At 42.6% G+C, this 15,040-nt stretch overlaps 1 protein-coding gene across 2 annotated transcripts in view; it reads right to left on the bottom strand.

The window, feature by feature from the left end:
• The window catches only part of PRKCQ (protein kinase C theta), a 155,281-nt gene that overhangs the window by 81,874 nt on the left and 58,367 nt on the right, over positions 1-15,040 (bottom strand). The window contains exons 1-4 of one of the 2 annotated variants that reach the window (XM_070380912.1): positions 12,302-12,463; positions 11,998-12,127; positions 7,400-7,599; positions 3,357-3,417 (exon numbers count right to left, since the gene is read on the bottom strand). In XM_070380912.1, coding sequence (XP_070237013.1) covers positions 3,357-3,417; positions 7,400-7,599; positions 11,998-12,115 — 379 coding nt within the window. In that variant the 5' untranslated portion in view covers positions 12,116-12,127; positions 12,302-12,463. Of the gene's footprint in view, positions 1-3,356; positions 3,418-7,399; positions 7,600-11,997; positions 12,128-12,301; positions 12,464-15,040 lie in introns of those variants that run through there. The other variant, XM_070380911.1, reaches the window with a different exon arrangement.

Below are 15,040 nucleotides of genomic sequence, written 5' to 3'. Positions count from 1 at the left end.
AAAAAAAGAAGGTAATCTGTTTGTAGGACATATGTTAGTGTTAGTTGCTTGGTCGTGTCCGACTCTTTGTGACCCCATGGACTGTAGCCTGCAAGGCTCCTCTGTCCATGGAATTCTCCAGGCAAGAATACTGAAGTGGGTTGACATTCTGTTCTCCAGGGGATCTTCCTGACACAGGGATCGAACCCAGGTCTCCTGCATCACAAGCAGATTCTTTGCCATTTGAGCCACCAGGGAAGCCCTAGGACATATGTTAAATTAACCTTCCGCTGTGTGACTCAGGGAACTAAAACCAGGGCTCTGTAACGACCTAGAAGGGTGGGGTGGGAGGGAGGTTCAAGAGGGAGGGAACATATATATACCTATGGTTGATTCGTGTTCATGTTTGCTGAATGAAACCAATACTGTAAAGCAATCATCCTTCAATTAAAAATAAATAAAATTTAACGTGCATTCCAATATACATTCAGTTCAGTTCAGTTCAGTTCAGTCACTCAGTCATGTCCGACTCTTTGCGACCCCATGAATCATGGCACGCCAGGCCTCCCTGTCCATCACCAACTCCTGGAGTTCACTCAGACTCATGTCCATCGAGTCGGTGATGCCATCCAGCCATCTCATCCTCTGTCATCCCCTTCTCCTCCTGCCCTCAATCTCTCCCAGCATCAGAGTCTTTTCCAATGAGTCAACTCTTCGCATGAGATGGCCAAATATTGGAGTTTCAGCTTTAGCATCATTCCTTCCAAAGAAATTCCAGGGCTGATCTCCTTCAGAATGGATTGGTTGGATCTCCTTGCAGTCCAAGGGACTCTCAAGAGTCTTCTCTAACACCACAGTTCCAAAACATCAATTCTTCGGCATTCAGCTTTCTTCACAGTCCAACTCTCACACCCATACATGACCACTGGAAAAACCATAGCCTTGGCTAGATGGACCTTTGTTGGCAAAGTAATGTCTCTGCTTTTGAATATGCTATCTAGGTTGGTCATAACTTTTCTTCCAAGGAGTAAGCGTCTTTTAATTTCACGGCTGCAGTCACCATCTGCAGTGATTTTGGAGCCCAATATACATTAGGTGCAAACAAATACTTTTTGATTGCCCTTATTCATGCATTGGAGAAGGAAATGGCAACCCACTCCAGTGTTCTTGCCTGGAGAATCCCAGGGACGTGGGAGCCTGGTGGGCTGCCGTCTATGGGGTCGCACAGAGTCGGATACGACTGAAGCGACTTAGCAGCAGCAGCAGCAGCATACAAGGTACTTAGAATAGTCAAATTCATAGAGTCATAAAGCACACTAGTAGATGCCTGGGACTATGAGGTGGATGGGTGGGGAGACAGGGATGGGAGTTCATGTTTCATGGGGACAGAGCTTCAATTTAGGAAGGTGAGAAACTCAGGAGGGTGGGTGACAGTGAGAGCTGTTCAACAATGTGAACAGACTTGGTGTCGTCGAACTGTACCGTTAAATATGGCTGAAATAGTATATATTATGTGACTTTTAGCACAGTAAAAAGCATTTTAAAAAATACCTATTTCAAGTTGGAGAAGATTGCATAATTACGTATGTCTTGGCAATGAGGTGGAAACCAAAGAGAGAAGGAAAAGCTGAAGATGCCAGAGAAGAAGCACGGCTGGTGTTACAGAGCTGCCAGGGTTGCCAGCCAGGACACCAAGAAAGGGGGGCTCTCTCAGAGGCTGAGAGCGGGAAGAGGGCTCAGGGAGCAGCAGCTGTGCCCTGAAGCGCAGACCCCGGCGGAAGACACGGTCTCTCCCAGCTCCACCACGTTAGCAGGCTTCCTCAGCAACTCAGAAGGGCCATGGGAATACTTGAGACAGTCACTGAGTGAGAACCACAGGAAAAGAAAAGGCGTTTCCAAATGCCAGAGTGAGCCCAACTGAACAGTTCAACACACATCACTGAGCCCCTCCTAAGTACTCTGTGAAAGAGAAAAATGAACGAAATAAGGCCATCTGCAGCAACATGGATGGGCCTAGCGACGATCATACTAAGTAAAGTCAGACAGGATGACAAATATTATACGATATCACTTATATGTGGACACTAAAAAAATGAAACAAATGAACTTATTTACAGAAATAGACTCACATAGAAAACAAACTTATAGTTACCAAAGGAGAAGGGCATGGAGGCATAAAACAGGAATGGGCTTAACATATACACATAGATAGATACTCAACAAGGATCTACGGTACAGCACAGGGAACTAGACCCAATATTTTGTAATAACCTATAAGAGAAAAGGCTGTGAAAGTATATATACATACGTGTGTGGGGGGTGCGTATATATATAGTCAGACATATCTGAATCACTTTGCTCCACACTGATGCTAGCGTAACATTGTAAATCAACTATACTTAAAAAAAAGATTGAAGAGTCGTAGCATTTGATTCATTTACACAGCATTTTGACAACAGGATATACATGCAACAGGAAGAACTGACAGGCTGTCCGAGACTCCATGCACACGGCTCGTAAATTAACTTCTAGGAACGGTGTCTGTGTGTGAGACGCAAGGGAAAGTCTTCAGTGACACATTTTTTTCCCTTGCTTGTTCCTAAAAGCATTTGCGATGACTAACTTGCAGCGTTAGTACTCTGTTCTTCTAGGGCTAAGCAAAGTATTTATCAGCTTCTTATCCTTTTATTCTTATTCTTATTCACTTTGTATCCTGATGGTGTGACCACGTGTCCTATCACAGCATTTATACACACTGTGAACACACAGGGCAACGCATTAGCAGAACCTTTGGTGTTTATAGTAAACTCCAAAATGAAAATGTAGACAGACTAGAAAAGCCCTGGGCATGCGCCTTCACACCACGTGAAAAACAAAGGCTGGACTTCCTTGGTGCTCCAGTGGCTAAGAATTTGCCTGCCAAGGCAGGGAAAACAGGTTTGATCCCTGGTCTGGGAATATTGCACATGAGGCAGGAGAACTAAGCCCACGCATCACAAGTACTGAGCCCACACTCCAGAGCCTGTGAGCCACAGCTGCCGAGCCCGTGTGCCCTAGAGCCGGAGCTCTGCGGCAAGGGGAGCCACCTCAATGAGAAGCCTGCGTACCTCCACAAGGGAAAGCCTGAGCACAGCCATGAAGACCCAGTGCAGCCAAAAATAAAATTTCTTCAAAAGTAAATGCTATAAATGTGTTATATTTCTGTGTGTATCTGGTCCCACAGACTGTATATTCAACTCATGCTCGAGCATCATTGGAAATTTTAAGGAAATTCCTTGCGATTCCATTTTCTTTGCTTTCAAAAAAGTGAACTAAGTTGCCAAGGAGAAGAGACATGCCCACCTCATCCCCAAATAGGAATAAGAAATGTCACTTGCCACTCATTTCCAGAAAGTATCTTGCGTTCATCAGCATTCGGCCTTGAGGTTTCAGCTCTAGCTGGTGGAAGGAAGAAAAGAAACACGGGTCAGAGCGAGAGGCAAGCGCTGAGCTGAACGACATCCCAACTGATGAGCTGGGTGAGGCAGGAGATTTCCAGCACAGCTCTGTTCCTTTTCATCTTGCTCACTCATGTTATCATCAAAATAGCACAGCATCCACAAATATAACCTTTCTTTTATCAAAACACCTCAGCAGCTCATGAATTTGATTTGGAGATCAAAACTTCCTTAAGGCCATGTCCGACTTTCTGTGGCCTGATGGACTGCTGCCTGCCAGGCTCCTCTGTCATGGAATCTCCCAAGCAAGAATACCGGAGTGGGTTGCCATTTCCTCCTCCAGGACATCTTCCTGACCCAGCATCTCCTGAGTTGCAGGCGCTTCTCTACTGCTGAGCCACCAGGGCCTCTAGGATAATAGGGGTATTAAATGGGAGTGGCCTTTTACCTTCACATGGAGAACCTGCTTCCTTTGGAAAGTGCCGGACCGTCTACTAAGGGAAATTTTAATTAGATTGGTCAAGGAAGGGATTAAGAATATATATATTTCAGTATCATTATGTAGAAGGAACCAGACAAAGTGACCTGTTAAGGGACAATTCAGATTACGTGATGTGACGTAAGAGACACATGGCAAATCTGAGAAGACCTGACTGACCACTAATAATATAACTAAACTGTAACGCAGCATTGTTCACATGCTAAAAAGAAAAAAAAGGTGAACTGAAGCCCATTGCTGATCATTACATCTATGGGTAACTAGAATAACTGAAAAGTAGCAAAAGGGTCTGGTTGAACTCAGGACTGAATACGAATCATGGTTAAATAATTCAAAGTCATGGTGACCGTGTACCTTCCACCAGACCTTAAAAGATATTGGAGAAACTGACATAATAGCAATGCCAACCATACAGCATCACTACTACTAGAATTTTATGATGTGACAAGCTTATACCACTTTCTTAACTACACATTCCCATGAAAGCTTAAATTTGTTCTTGTTGTTCAGTTGCTAAGTTGTGTCTGACTCTTAAATGGCTTAAATAGATTAGTGAAAAGAGAAGGGCCTTTGACATCAAGGACATATACCATTATTCTCTGGTTTATGGAATAATAAATAATGGAGGCAAAAATAAAACTAGAAGAGTGGGGGATAGGGGCTCATTCCCAGAGGAAGTGGGAAAAACTGGTACCAGGTGACTGCAATGTTATCAATATTCAGGAATTAGTGGTGATAGAGGAAATTAAATCAGAGAGCTGCTGAAAAACAGCATCCACGGAAAGTCAGATTCCATCACATTTATGAGTGAGTGGGGGATAACCACACCAACAGGGAAAACCTTAGGAAAGCAGAAAGAAAATATCAATGTTTGGAAACTAGATGGTGACTGTGGAGTAAGAGGCAACTCTGAGAAAATCTTTTTTTTTTTTTTAAATAGAGAAACTAATTTTAAGAAAGCAGATTTCAACAGAAGCAAGGGACACTAAGTCCAAAGCAATTGTTGACCCTTAAACATGATAAATAAAAGCGAACTAGGAAATAACCTTGAACATAACAAAGGCGGAAAATATAAGGTTGCCAGTAGTTAAATGTGGACCCGAGGGCTTCAGTTCAGTTCAGTCGCTCAGTCGCGTCCAACTCTTTGAGACCCCATGAACCGCAGCACGCCAGGCTTCTCTGTCCATCACCAACTCCCAGAGTTTACCCAAACCCATGTCCATTAAGTTGGTGATGCCATCCAACCATCTTATCCTCTGTTGTCCCCTTCTCCTCCTGCCCTCAATCTTTCCCAGCATCAGGGTCTTTTCCAATGAGTCAGCTCTTCGCACCAGGTGGCCAAAGGATTGGAGTTTCAGCTTCAACATCAGTCCTTCCAATGAACACCCAGGATTGATCTCCTTTAGGATGGACTGATTGGATCTCCTTGCAGTCCAAGGGACTCTCAAGTCTTCTCCAACACCACAGTTCAAAAGCAACAATTCTTTAGTGCTCAGCTTTCTTTATAGCCCACTTCTCACATCCATACGTGACCACTGGAAAAACCATAGCCTTGACCAGACTGACCTTTGTTGACAAAGTAATGTCTCTACTTTTTAATATGCTGTCTAGGTTGGAAGGATCCTATCCTTCCAAGGATCCGAGGGCTTATGTCTCGATAATCCCAATATGCAAAAAACATGGAAAGTCTGACAAGAATAAACTTAAAAAAAAAATGTCTTGGCAAGAAAGCAAATGCAACTTTAAGAGGTATAGATAGAAAAACAACTTGTTTGTCAAGGATGCCTTGACAATATAGTTATCCCTTTATTCATTGAAAAGGAAATCAATAGTATGCAACTTTAAAAATTAGAGATTTGGTGACTCTTCCCTTTAAAAAAAATGAGGCATAAAGTGGAAAATAAATGGGAATGGGGGGAAAAACAGAGGAAGATTTTCTCTAGTTTCTCTCTTATTTCTCTGAGCCTGGTCAAATGCTCTATGACTCAGAGGTATCTGAAGCCTCACCCTCTCCCCCAACAAGTCTGTGTAAACCTCTACCACTAAGTCACATACCTGTGACATTACCCACTTATTTATCCACTTCCTATTTGCACAACCAGCTACCTAAGAGGAATTCTGTTTCTGTGATCTCTCACCAGGCTGAATGAGTTCACAGACACCCTGAACTAAATTATCTAAATACATCTAAGCACGGGGGACTTTAAGAAAAAAATCTTGACATATCGTTATCTTTAAAGATTACTTTAGTGATGCAAGCAAAGATAGATATACTTTCCTAAGAAGTACCTCTCTCTCTCACTGTCTTTTTTTAAGGTAAAAAATATACAATTGACATGAAAATCTAGGTTTTAGGCTTATATTAGTCCCATTTTGAAACCTGGCATATGAAAATCTTTTGGCTGGAATTCTTAAGAATCTGAGTTATACGAAGTATGAAGCTGAAAGGTAAGTCTCCTCCTTTGCATAAAGGACGCAGACATTTGAAAACACTTTCTGGGTTTCAGATCTTACAAAAGCAGCTTTTACTCATATGTTTCTTTAATTTTTGTACCCCAGAAATTTTCATAAGAATTTTTTATACTTTCATAGTTTACTTCTCCCTTTAACTTCATAACTATTTTGGTAACAAATGTTTAGAATCGAAGTTTTCAAAAATCTGTGTGGTAACATGAGTTGTGTATAATGTACTTTTTAGAGCAAAGTAAGCTAATCCTGAATATTCATGGAAGGACTGAAGCTGAAGCTCCAATACTTTGGTCACATGATGCGAAGAGCCGACTCACTGGGAAAGACCCTGATGCTGGGAAAGATTGAAGGCAATAGGAGAAGGGGGTGGCAGAGGATAAGATGGTTGGATAACATCACTGACTCAAGGGACATGAGTTTGAGCAAACTCTGGGAGATAGTGGAGGACAGAGGGGCCTGGCCTGCCGCAGTCCATGGGATCACAAAGAGTCAAATACGACTGAGCACTGAACAACAACAAGCTAAGCAAACACATTACGACTAAAAAAAATTACAGGGATTGAGATATTAAATGGATCTTTGCTCTCTTCTCAGCTATCTGTCCAGCATCTTATCTAAGATATCATGGTATCAAGGTATCATGTAGGTATCTAGATATCTTGATATTCACGTGATATCTTGATACACAGATCACAGGTAGGTTCCCACGCTATGAAAATTTTGTGGTATTTCCAAGCTGACTTTAACAGTTAGAGATCAATAACAGTTCTTCACACCCTAAGAGACCTTATTTCCTTTACACAAGAATCAAAGAAATTTGAGTATGCTAGTATGTTCTATAGTCCACAATGAATACTCATTGTCACAAGCAAGCCACCAATGAGTCAGTGGTAGGGAGTCAGTTTCCTCAAGGCCTTCAGGATGACACTGAAATTTTGTACCAGTCTTCTGCTACAATGGTACCTATCACTTCATGGAATATACAAATACATGAAGCTCGTGCCTGGCTATTTACCCATATTTCTGTCTTCCCGTTGTTTTTCCTGCACCTCTCAGCCAGGGAGTACAGCTCCACGGTGGTCTCGGAGATCAGGTCCACGTTTTTGCCCTTCACGATGATCTGCATCACTCGTCCCTTGTTGATGTGGGCATCGAAAGTGCTGTCCCAGGGCGGGTACATGGTTGGCTTTTTCTGGATGTACATCTGCCCATTCTCTAGGAATGGAAAGATATGTTCTCATTACGCTTTCAGCCTGTTCTGGGAAATAATTCACCCATTCCCTCTGCTCTCGAGGACTCTATAAGTCTTTTGGGAGGACGACAATAACATATACAAGAATTAGAGACACTCAGAGAATGAACTCATGGTTACCAGGGAGGAAGGATGGGGGAAGGGATAGTTAGGGAGCTGGGGATGGGCACGCACACACTGCTGTATCTAAAATGCACGACCAACAAGGCCCTGCTGTATAGCACAGGAAACTCTGCTCAGTATTAGGTAGCCGCCTGGATGGAAGAGGGATTTGGGGGAAAATGGATACATGTATTCATGTATGGTTGAATCACTCTGGTGTGCACCTGAAATTATCACAACATTGTTAATCGACTATACTCCAAAAAAAAAAAAAGAATTAGAGATAAAATAGGACAAAATGAGATGGTTCCAAGGTAACGTTCCTAAACTTGGAAGTCAACCTGGATAATTTATGCAAATAAATCTGGCATCTTGCACTGGCAATGCTCTTTTCCTATTCATCAGTTGCTTCTTTTGAAGTCTGAACACCTGAGCAAATGCAAAGAACCCAGCAGCTAAGCCTGGTATGTTTGGTAGAAGACAGTGACCTAGATACCCTGCTCCTTTTTTTTTAACAGGTTTTATACTTTTATGCCTTTGGGGATCCTTCTGTGTTAACGTATTAATGGTGGACACATGACTGTTCAATTTCACTGGTATCTAGTAAAAAAAAAAAGATAATATAAAACTACTGTGTGTTGCTTTGAAAAAGACAGTGACTTAATTTCAGGCTTATACTGAGTGCTCTTTTAGAAAGAAATTTTTTAAATTCCCACTCAACATACATACCTTTAATAGGCAAAACCTTTAAAATACCATGAACCATTATTTTCTTCTCAAAATGAGGATACCTTTTAACATAAACCATGCACCCTAAGCAAAAATTAACAAGTATCTCAGAGAGGTGGAGGTCGTCATCCCTGGAGTCAGTGAAGCAGGCTGCAGAGGGCCCGCAAACAGTTAGTGACAGGAACCAAGGGCAGGACGATGACGTTTAAGGGAACCATCCCAGAACCACCAGGGATTACTAGTGGGATTCAGCAGTGTTGTCCTATCCTCCATCCATATTGGATTCTCTGTAGCATTTATGCTTCAGTCATTGCAGGAGCAGAAAACTGCAGCTGTATTTCAGGGTTTCTTTCTTGTGATCCTAAGCACATGAAGCAGCAGTTTGAGCAGAGATTTATCAGAGATGTTGATAAAGCAAAAAGAAAACGTCACTGAAAGCAGGGAAACAAAGCAGTTCTAGCTCTTGACGCATGATGCTGAAAGACATCAGGCATCAGGCATTTGCTCAATTATTCTTTGGGAGGTACACAAGGATCTGAATAAGCTGAAACCTCACACTGTAGGTAAACCTGGCTGTGAGAGGCATAAACTCTAACAATGCTGAGCATGGAATTGGAAGGGGGATATTTTTATGGTTTGTTTAACAGAAATTTAACTCAGGATTAGACTTAAAAAAAAAGCCATGGCAATATTAGTGATCAGAGTAATGTTTTACTTCCACAGGCTTCACACTACCTCTCAAAATTCCTTTAACTTCTTCCAACCATTATCATTCAGCACACCCAGGAAACGGACAGAAATTCCCATAGCAAGGTATTTTTCACACTTTCATTCAGTAAAGATGGTCATCATTTATAAAGAGAACGAGAACTCAAGATCCTGTCTATTTACAGTGGGGTTTACTATTTTCAAAGGCTCCTAGACTGACAGCACTGTGTCCTATTTACTTCTGTTCTTTGCTTTATGTAAACTGCAGCCTTAACATCCCGAACACGGAAACCTGCTGAAATGCTACAGAAGTAATGTTTTAAACACCACGTTCAGAGAGATTTCTTTTCAGGACAAATTTAAAACAAAATGAAAAAACAAAACCTTCCGCGCTCCAAGGCTAACCTTTCAGAAAAACAAACTTCATTTCCAACATGTCCTCTTGATTCATGTGGCTGATTAGACCAAGTTCAAAGGCAAGGCCAAAAGAAGAAATAGTTACTTAAAAAAAGGCTCCCAGGAGGCAAATGTCAGTGAGACCTGTGGATATAAAGGGAACCAGATCCAAGGGACCCATTAAGTCAAAAAGCAGCTTTGAAAAACTCAGACATTGCACACTTCAAAGATTTCGGTGACATTTGAAAGGTTTTAGATTGGGAGCAAGTACCATTCTCACTGTTAACTAAACAGGAGAGAGATCTGGGCAGAAGGGAACTCAAGATAATCAGTCAGTCTCCTCCGCTTTGATGTGCTCCTGGGGCTGGAAGGCAGAAGCCAGTTGAGCACAGAGAAGTCTTTTAAGGGAAAGAAAAGCCAGCATCCGGGATTGGAAACTCCAGGGTTCTGAGCTGGACACATCCAGCTGGAGGTCATCACCTGCAGAATCAGGTTCCTCTTGCACCCAGGAACATCACTTAATTTTTCTTTTTCAAGACTACCTTCTCTCTCCATCTTTCTCTCCAGCCCCGCATGATCCTGCTTTGATGTCTTCACTTCACATGACTTACTATGTGATCTTTCTGCTTTTTGCTTATCTTCTGCTAGGAGAGGAACTCTGAAGGAAAGGCATGTCTTCTGGCCCAGTATACAGTAGGTGCTCCATAAATACCTTCTCTGTAAATGCACTGTGGTGGCTCCTAATCGTTCCTGTGACTGCATCAGTGGCGATCAGACTTCCCTACAAAGTGTCGTCTGCTAAAACCAGAAATGTGTGTAGAGAGGCAGGGAAAGGCAGGGGGGCTGGGAAGACCATGGGATGTAAACTTCATCCTGCCTTTTTTTTCCTTTTCTTTCTGTTTTTAGAAAGTCCATGAGAACTTTAAAATACAGAGGCAGGACCAGACAGGGTAGGAGCAGTTTAAGTAATCATGAAAATATTCTAGACAGAACAGGATTATCTTATTTTTCCTGAGTGACACTGTTTACTCACATTATCATTTCTAATGTGCTTCAGGAAATAAATTGGTTACAATATTATCAAATTTTCTTTAAAATATTTTAGCAGGCACTTCATTAGACAATTTAGCTTTATGTTCATTCATTCTTCCAAATGGAAGAAGTATTCCAAATGTCTATTCAATACTCATCTTTTGTCTGTTCACTTATTACAATGTACAGTGATGTTAATTACTATTTCATTTAGAAAAACCCCTTGACACCATGGTACTACCATGCTCAACTGTGCACACCAGTGACATTGCTGTGCCACTAATTTAGACAGCCAGAGTAGGATGATTTTATTGGAAAGATCTAAACCCATGAAGGAATCTTGGAAGACTGTCATGCTTTCCTCCTCCCCATGAAATTTTCATGAATATTTAAATCTGACAAAATTCTTTAACTCACCTGGGGTCTTAGTAAAGGAAGTCTTCTGAAATTTGAACCCTAATCACTAATCCTATATTTTTTGTACTATTTATCTGACCTTGGTCAAAGAAGCAGTAAAATATCTTTGGCGTTAAGTCTAAGACAATGGAATATTACTCAGCCATAAAAAGGAATGCATTTGAGTCGGTATTCGTGAGGCGGATGAACCTAGATACTGTTGTACAGAGTGAAGTCAGTCGGAAAGAAGAACACCAATACATCAACGCATATATATGGAATCTAGAAAAATGGTACTGATGAACTTCTATTCAGGGCAGGAATAATCTCCAAGATAACAGAAAACAGGCTTTGGACACAGTAGGGGAAGGAGAGGGTGGGACAAATTTGGAGAGTGGCATTGAAATATGCATCACCATATGCAGAATCGCTAGCTAGAGGTAAGCTGCTGTACAGCACAGGGAGCACAGCCTGGTGCTGAGACAGCCTGGGGGGCTGGGAGGGAGGTCTAGAGGGAGGGACATATGTATACTTAAGGCTGATCCACGTTGTTGTACAGCAGCCGCCAACACAATATTCTAAAGTAAGTATCCTCCAACTACAATTTTTCAAAATGCAAGACAATGCAGACTTTATCTATGACCACAGAAAACAATCAGACAATACTGTACCGTGTTCTACTTTAGCTCATTAAAGTAGGTTTTTGGTTTTTTTCCTTCGTTAACTCCTCACATAACGTCCTCAACTCATTCCTTTGTTTATGTGGAAATGGGACCATGACCTAAAACATAAGGCAGGCCACCAGGTCTAGCTCAGAGCCTGTTACCAAGCCCATGTGCCTCTGAGGAAGCACTTGGCTTCTCTGGGCGTCATTTCCTGAGCTGGAAAGTCAGGTCGAGTCAGGCGGCCTTGAAGATCCCGGAAGGCCTTGCTTCCCCGTTCACTGCAGGGTCTTCCTCTTCCCCCGCCCCCCATGCCCAACACCCACTCAAACTTACCTGATTCAACATACTCTTTGACAAGCACGGCGCAGTAAGGGTTAACCGCCTCACCCTGGCAGGACTGGCAGGACCCACAGTCGAAGTTGGACAAGCCAATTCGGAGAAACGGTGACATGATGGTCACTCCCTGCAAAGCGACAGAAGACAACAGCTGTTTGAAGACTGTAAAATATATTATTTGGGGTGTTGCATCCCTGTTAACCAGTGCTTTATCTCTGAAAGCCAGAGCCTCAAGTGGCTTGACTATCCATTCAAACAAATGTTTTACTTCCCCTTCTGCACGGTGCATTATTGGGCTCACCCCAAACCGCAGGCTGACGTGCCAGAGAAAGCGGCGTCCTGGACTAAGGTTATTTAACCTTGTCAGTTAGACCTAAGTCCCACTCCTAATTGAATGGAGTTGTATTTAATAGTTGCAGAGAGACACAAAAGCATTCCAACACTTCATTTCTTCTATTAGTCAAGTAGGTACCCAGGAAACAACACAGTAATAAGAAAATGAGTTTATAAACAGTGAGTCTATTTTAGTCACAGCAGTTAAATATGACACTGTGAAATTCTTACATGGGCTATTTGTGTGTGTGATGGAATGGGCTCTGGGCGTTTATTTAGCAGCTGATCTGTTTACTTGAGACACATCCACAGATATATATATCTGTGTCTGCGTGTGTGTGTGTATGTATTTAAAGAGCTTCTGAACAGTTTGAACCACTTAAAAACCCTAAATCACTGACCACCATAAAATAGCAACTTCATTGTGGAAAAAGAAACAAAGGACTTTGTAAAAGTCAAAGATCTAATAATTACGCTTTACGGGAGATGTCAGTGAAAATCATCTTAGTGTTGGCTACAGAGTCAGGGATTCTATTCTGATTTTTCATCTACTGTTCTTTCCTTTGTTTGACCATTTACTTCAACTAAAGCGCCCTCCCTTTTTAACCTACTTTTCCATGAGGCTCCATGAATCTGAAACTATTACCCGGTATCAATAATTAGTGATAAAAGTACACTCTTGCTTCCTGTCTCTTGAACAGATTTCACCTCATGAATTTTCCAAAACATTCTTAAGGAAGCCAAAGGCCAAAAAGTTCATTTGGGTTTTTTCCTAAGAGGTTATAGGAACTTTTTGAACAACCCAGTATCAAGAAGAAAGCATTTCCCATCTTTCTTATCTTTGTGGAAAAGAACAAAACTACTCAGAGTAACAGGCTCCCAGATGCCATAATCGATGACACAACCAGAAATCTCGAAGCCATCATATGAAGCCAGCAGAGCCATGAAAGATCACCAGTCCTCTGGACCTCCGGAATGCTGTTGGTCTTTGGGATTTTCGTGTGTTTGTTTGTTTATAACCAACAGGGAGACATATCAGGGGCCCTTGACAACTGCTGTTCATTTCATGGAGATTAAGAGAGTCTCAATTTCTTGCAGTTCACCAGGTTTAAAAAAAAGAGATGGTCACAGAATCATCCCGATTTGTCTCATGTTCATAGCCTCTGAAACACATTCCGATGAATTAGCAGTGAGATGACTTCCAGGTTTGTCTTTAGGGAGCCCCCTTACCCTCTGAGCTTAGAACTCTTGGGTAGAAGCTTGTCTAAGAAATGAGAATTCTCCAGAGAAAACTTGAGACCCCCAGCCACCCCCCTCTCCCCCGGGGTCCCTGGGTCATGTAGATCTTTCAGACAAATTTATATTCTTCCACTGATCAAGCCAAGAATTGGCATCATTTATGGGACTATTTACCACATGTGGACTTTTTGAAGATTTCCTCAAAACAAGCTGAAGGTAAGCAATTCATTCGGACTGGAGCCTGGAAGGATCAGTGACTCATAGTGTTTGAGTTACAAGCACTCTGACCTTTACTGACGATGTGTCACTTTGCTATTTCCAGGCTGGGCTCAGAATTAGGCAACAGTGCTCACTGAGCACCTGGGAAAATCTGTCTGGGGAATAGACAGAAGGCTGTAGGGTCCACAGGGGGTCTGTCACAGCAACGAAGTGAGTTGCAGTGAAACCCCTCCTCCCGCAGGGCTGGCGCAGACATCACCCAATGTCTTATCCACGAGCGATCCAGGCTCCCTCGCCAGTCTGCCTGCCCTATCCCCTCACACATGGGCATTCTGCCCATCTACCCAATGCATCCATCTATCTGGTAGCAAAGCCAATGCCTCTCATTCTAAAGGCCTGGTCCCAGGGATGGCATCTGACATTTTGACATTTAGAAAGCAGAACTGGCATTTGTGTGCTTCACCTCACACATTGTTCAGTAAAGCCTCAAGCTCAGGGGTGCCTTTTTAAGGCAAAAGTTAGCATTTTATTCCTGAGCTACTCAGAATCTTCTCTCCTTCTGTATCGGCAGTAAGTGATCGTGTCCTGGCTATTGTAAATGGTGCTGCTATGATCAATGGGGACCTAGGGTGTCACACAGAGTGAAGTCACATAAACAAATATAATGCATAGATATATGAAATCTAGAAAAATGGTATGTGAATGTGAAAGTTGCTCAGTCGTGTCTAACTCTGTGACCCCATGGAATTCTCCAGGCCAGAATGCTGGAGTGGTAGCTCTTCCCTTCTCCAGGGGATCTTCCCAACCCAGGGATCACCCAGGTCTCCCACACTGCAGGCAGATTCTTTGCCAGCTGAGCCACAAGGGAAGCCCAAGAATACTGAAGTGGACAGCCTATCCCCTCTCCAGCAGATCTTCGCAACCCAGGAATCAAACCGGGGTCTCCTGCATTGCAGGTGGATTCTTTACCTACTGAGTTAGCAGGGAAGCCCCAGAAAAATGATATATATGATCTTATTTGCAAAGCAGAAATAGAGACACAAACATAGAGAACTAATATATGGATACTAAGGGGGAAGGGTGGAGAAGGCAATGGCACCCCACTCCAGTACTCTTGCCTGGAAAATCCCATGGACGGAGGAGCCTGGTAGGCTGCAGTCCATGGGGTCGCTAAGAGTCGGACACGACTGAAGCGACTTAGCAGCAGCAGCAGCAAGGGAGAAGGGAGGGTGGGAGGAACTGGGAGATT

Source organism: Bos mutus, chromosome 13 (assembly GCF_027580195.1).
Source record: "Bos mutus isolate GX-2022 chromosome 13, NWIPB_WYAK_1.1, whole genome shotgun sequence".
Taxonomy (NCBI): Eukaryota; Metazoa; Chordata; class Mammalia; order Artiodactyla; family Bovidae; genus Bos; species Bos mutus.
The sequence above is the reverse complement of the archived record's forward strand: the minus strand, read 5'-3'. Positions and strand labels throughout refer to the sequence as shown.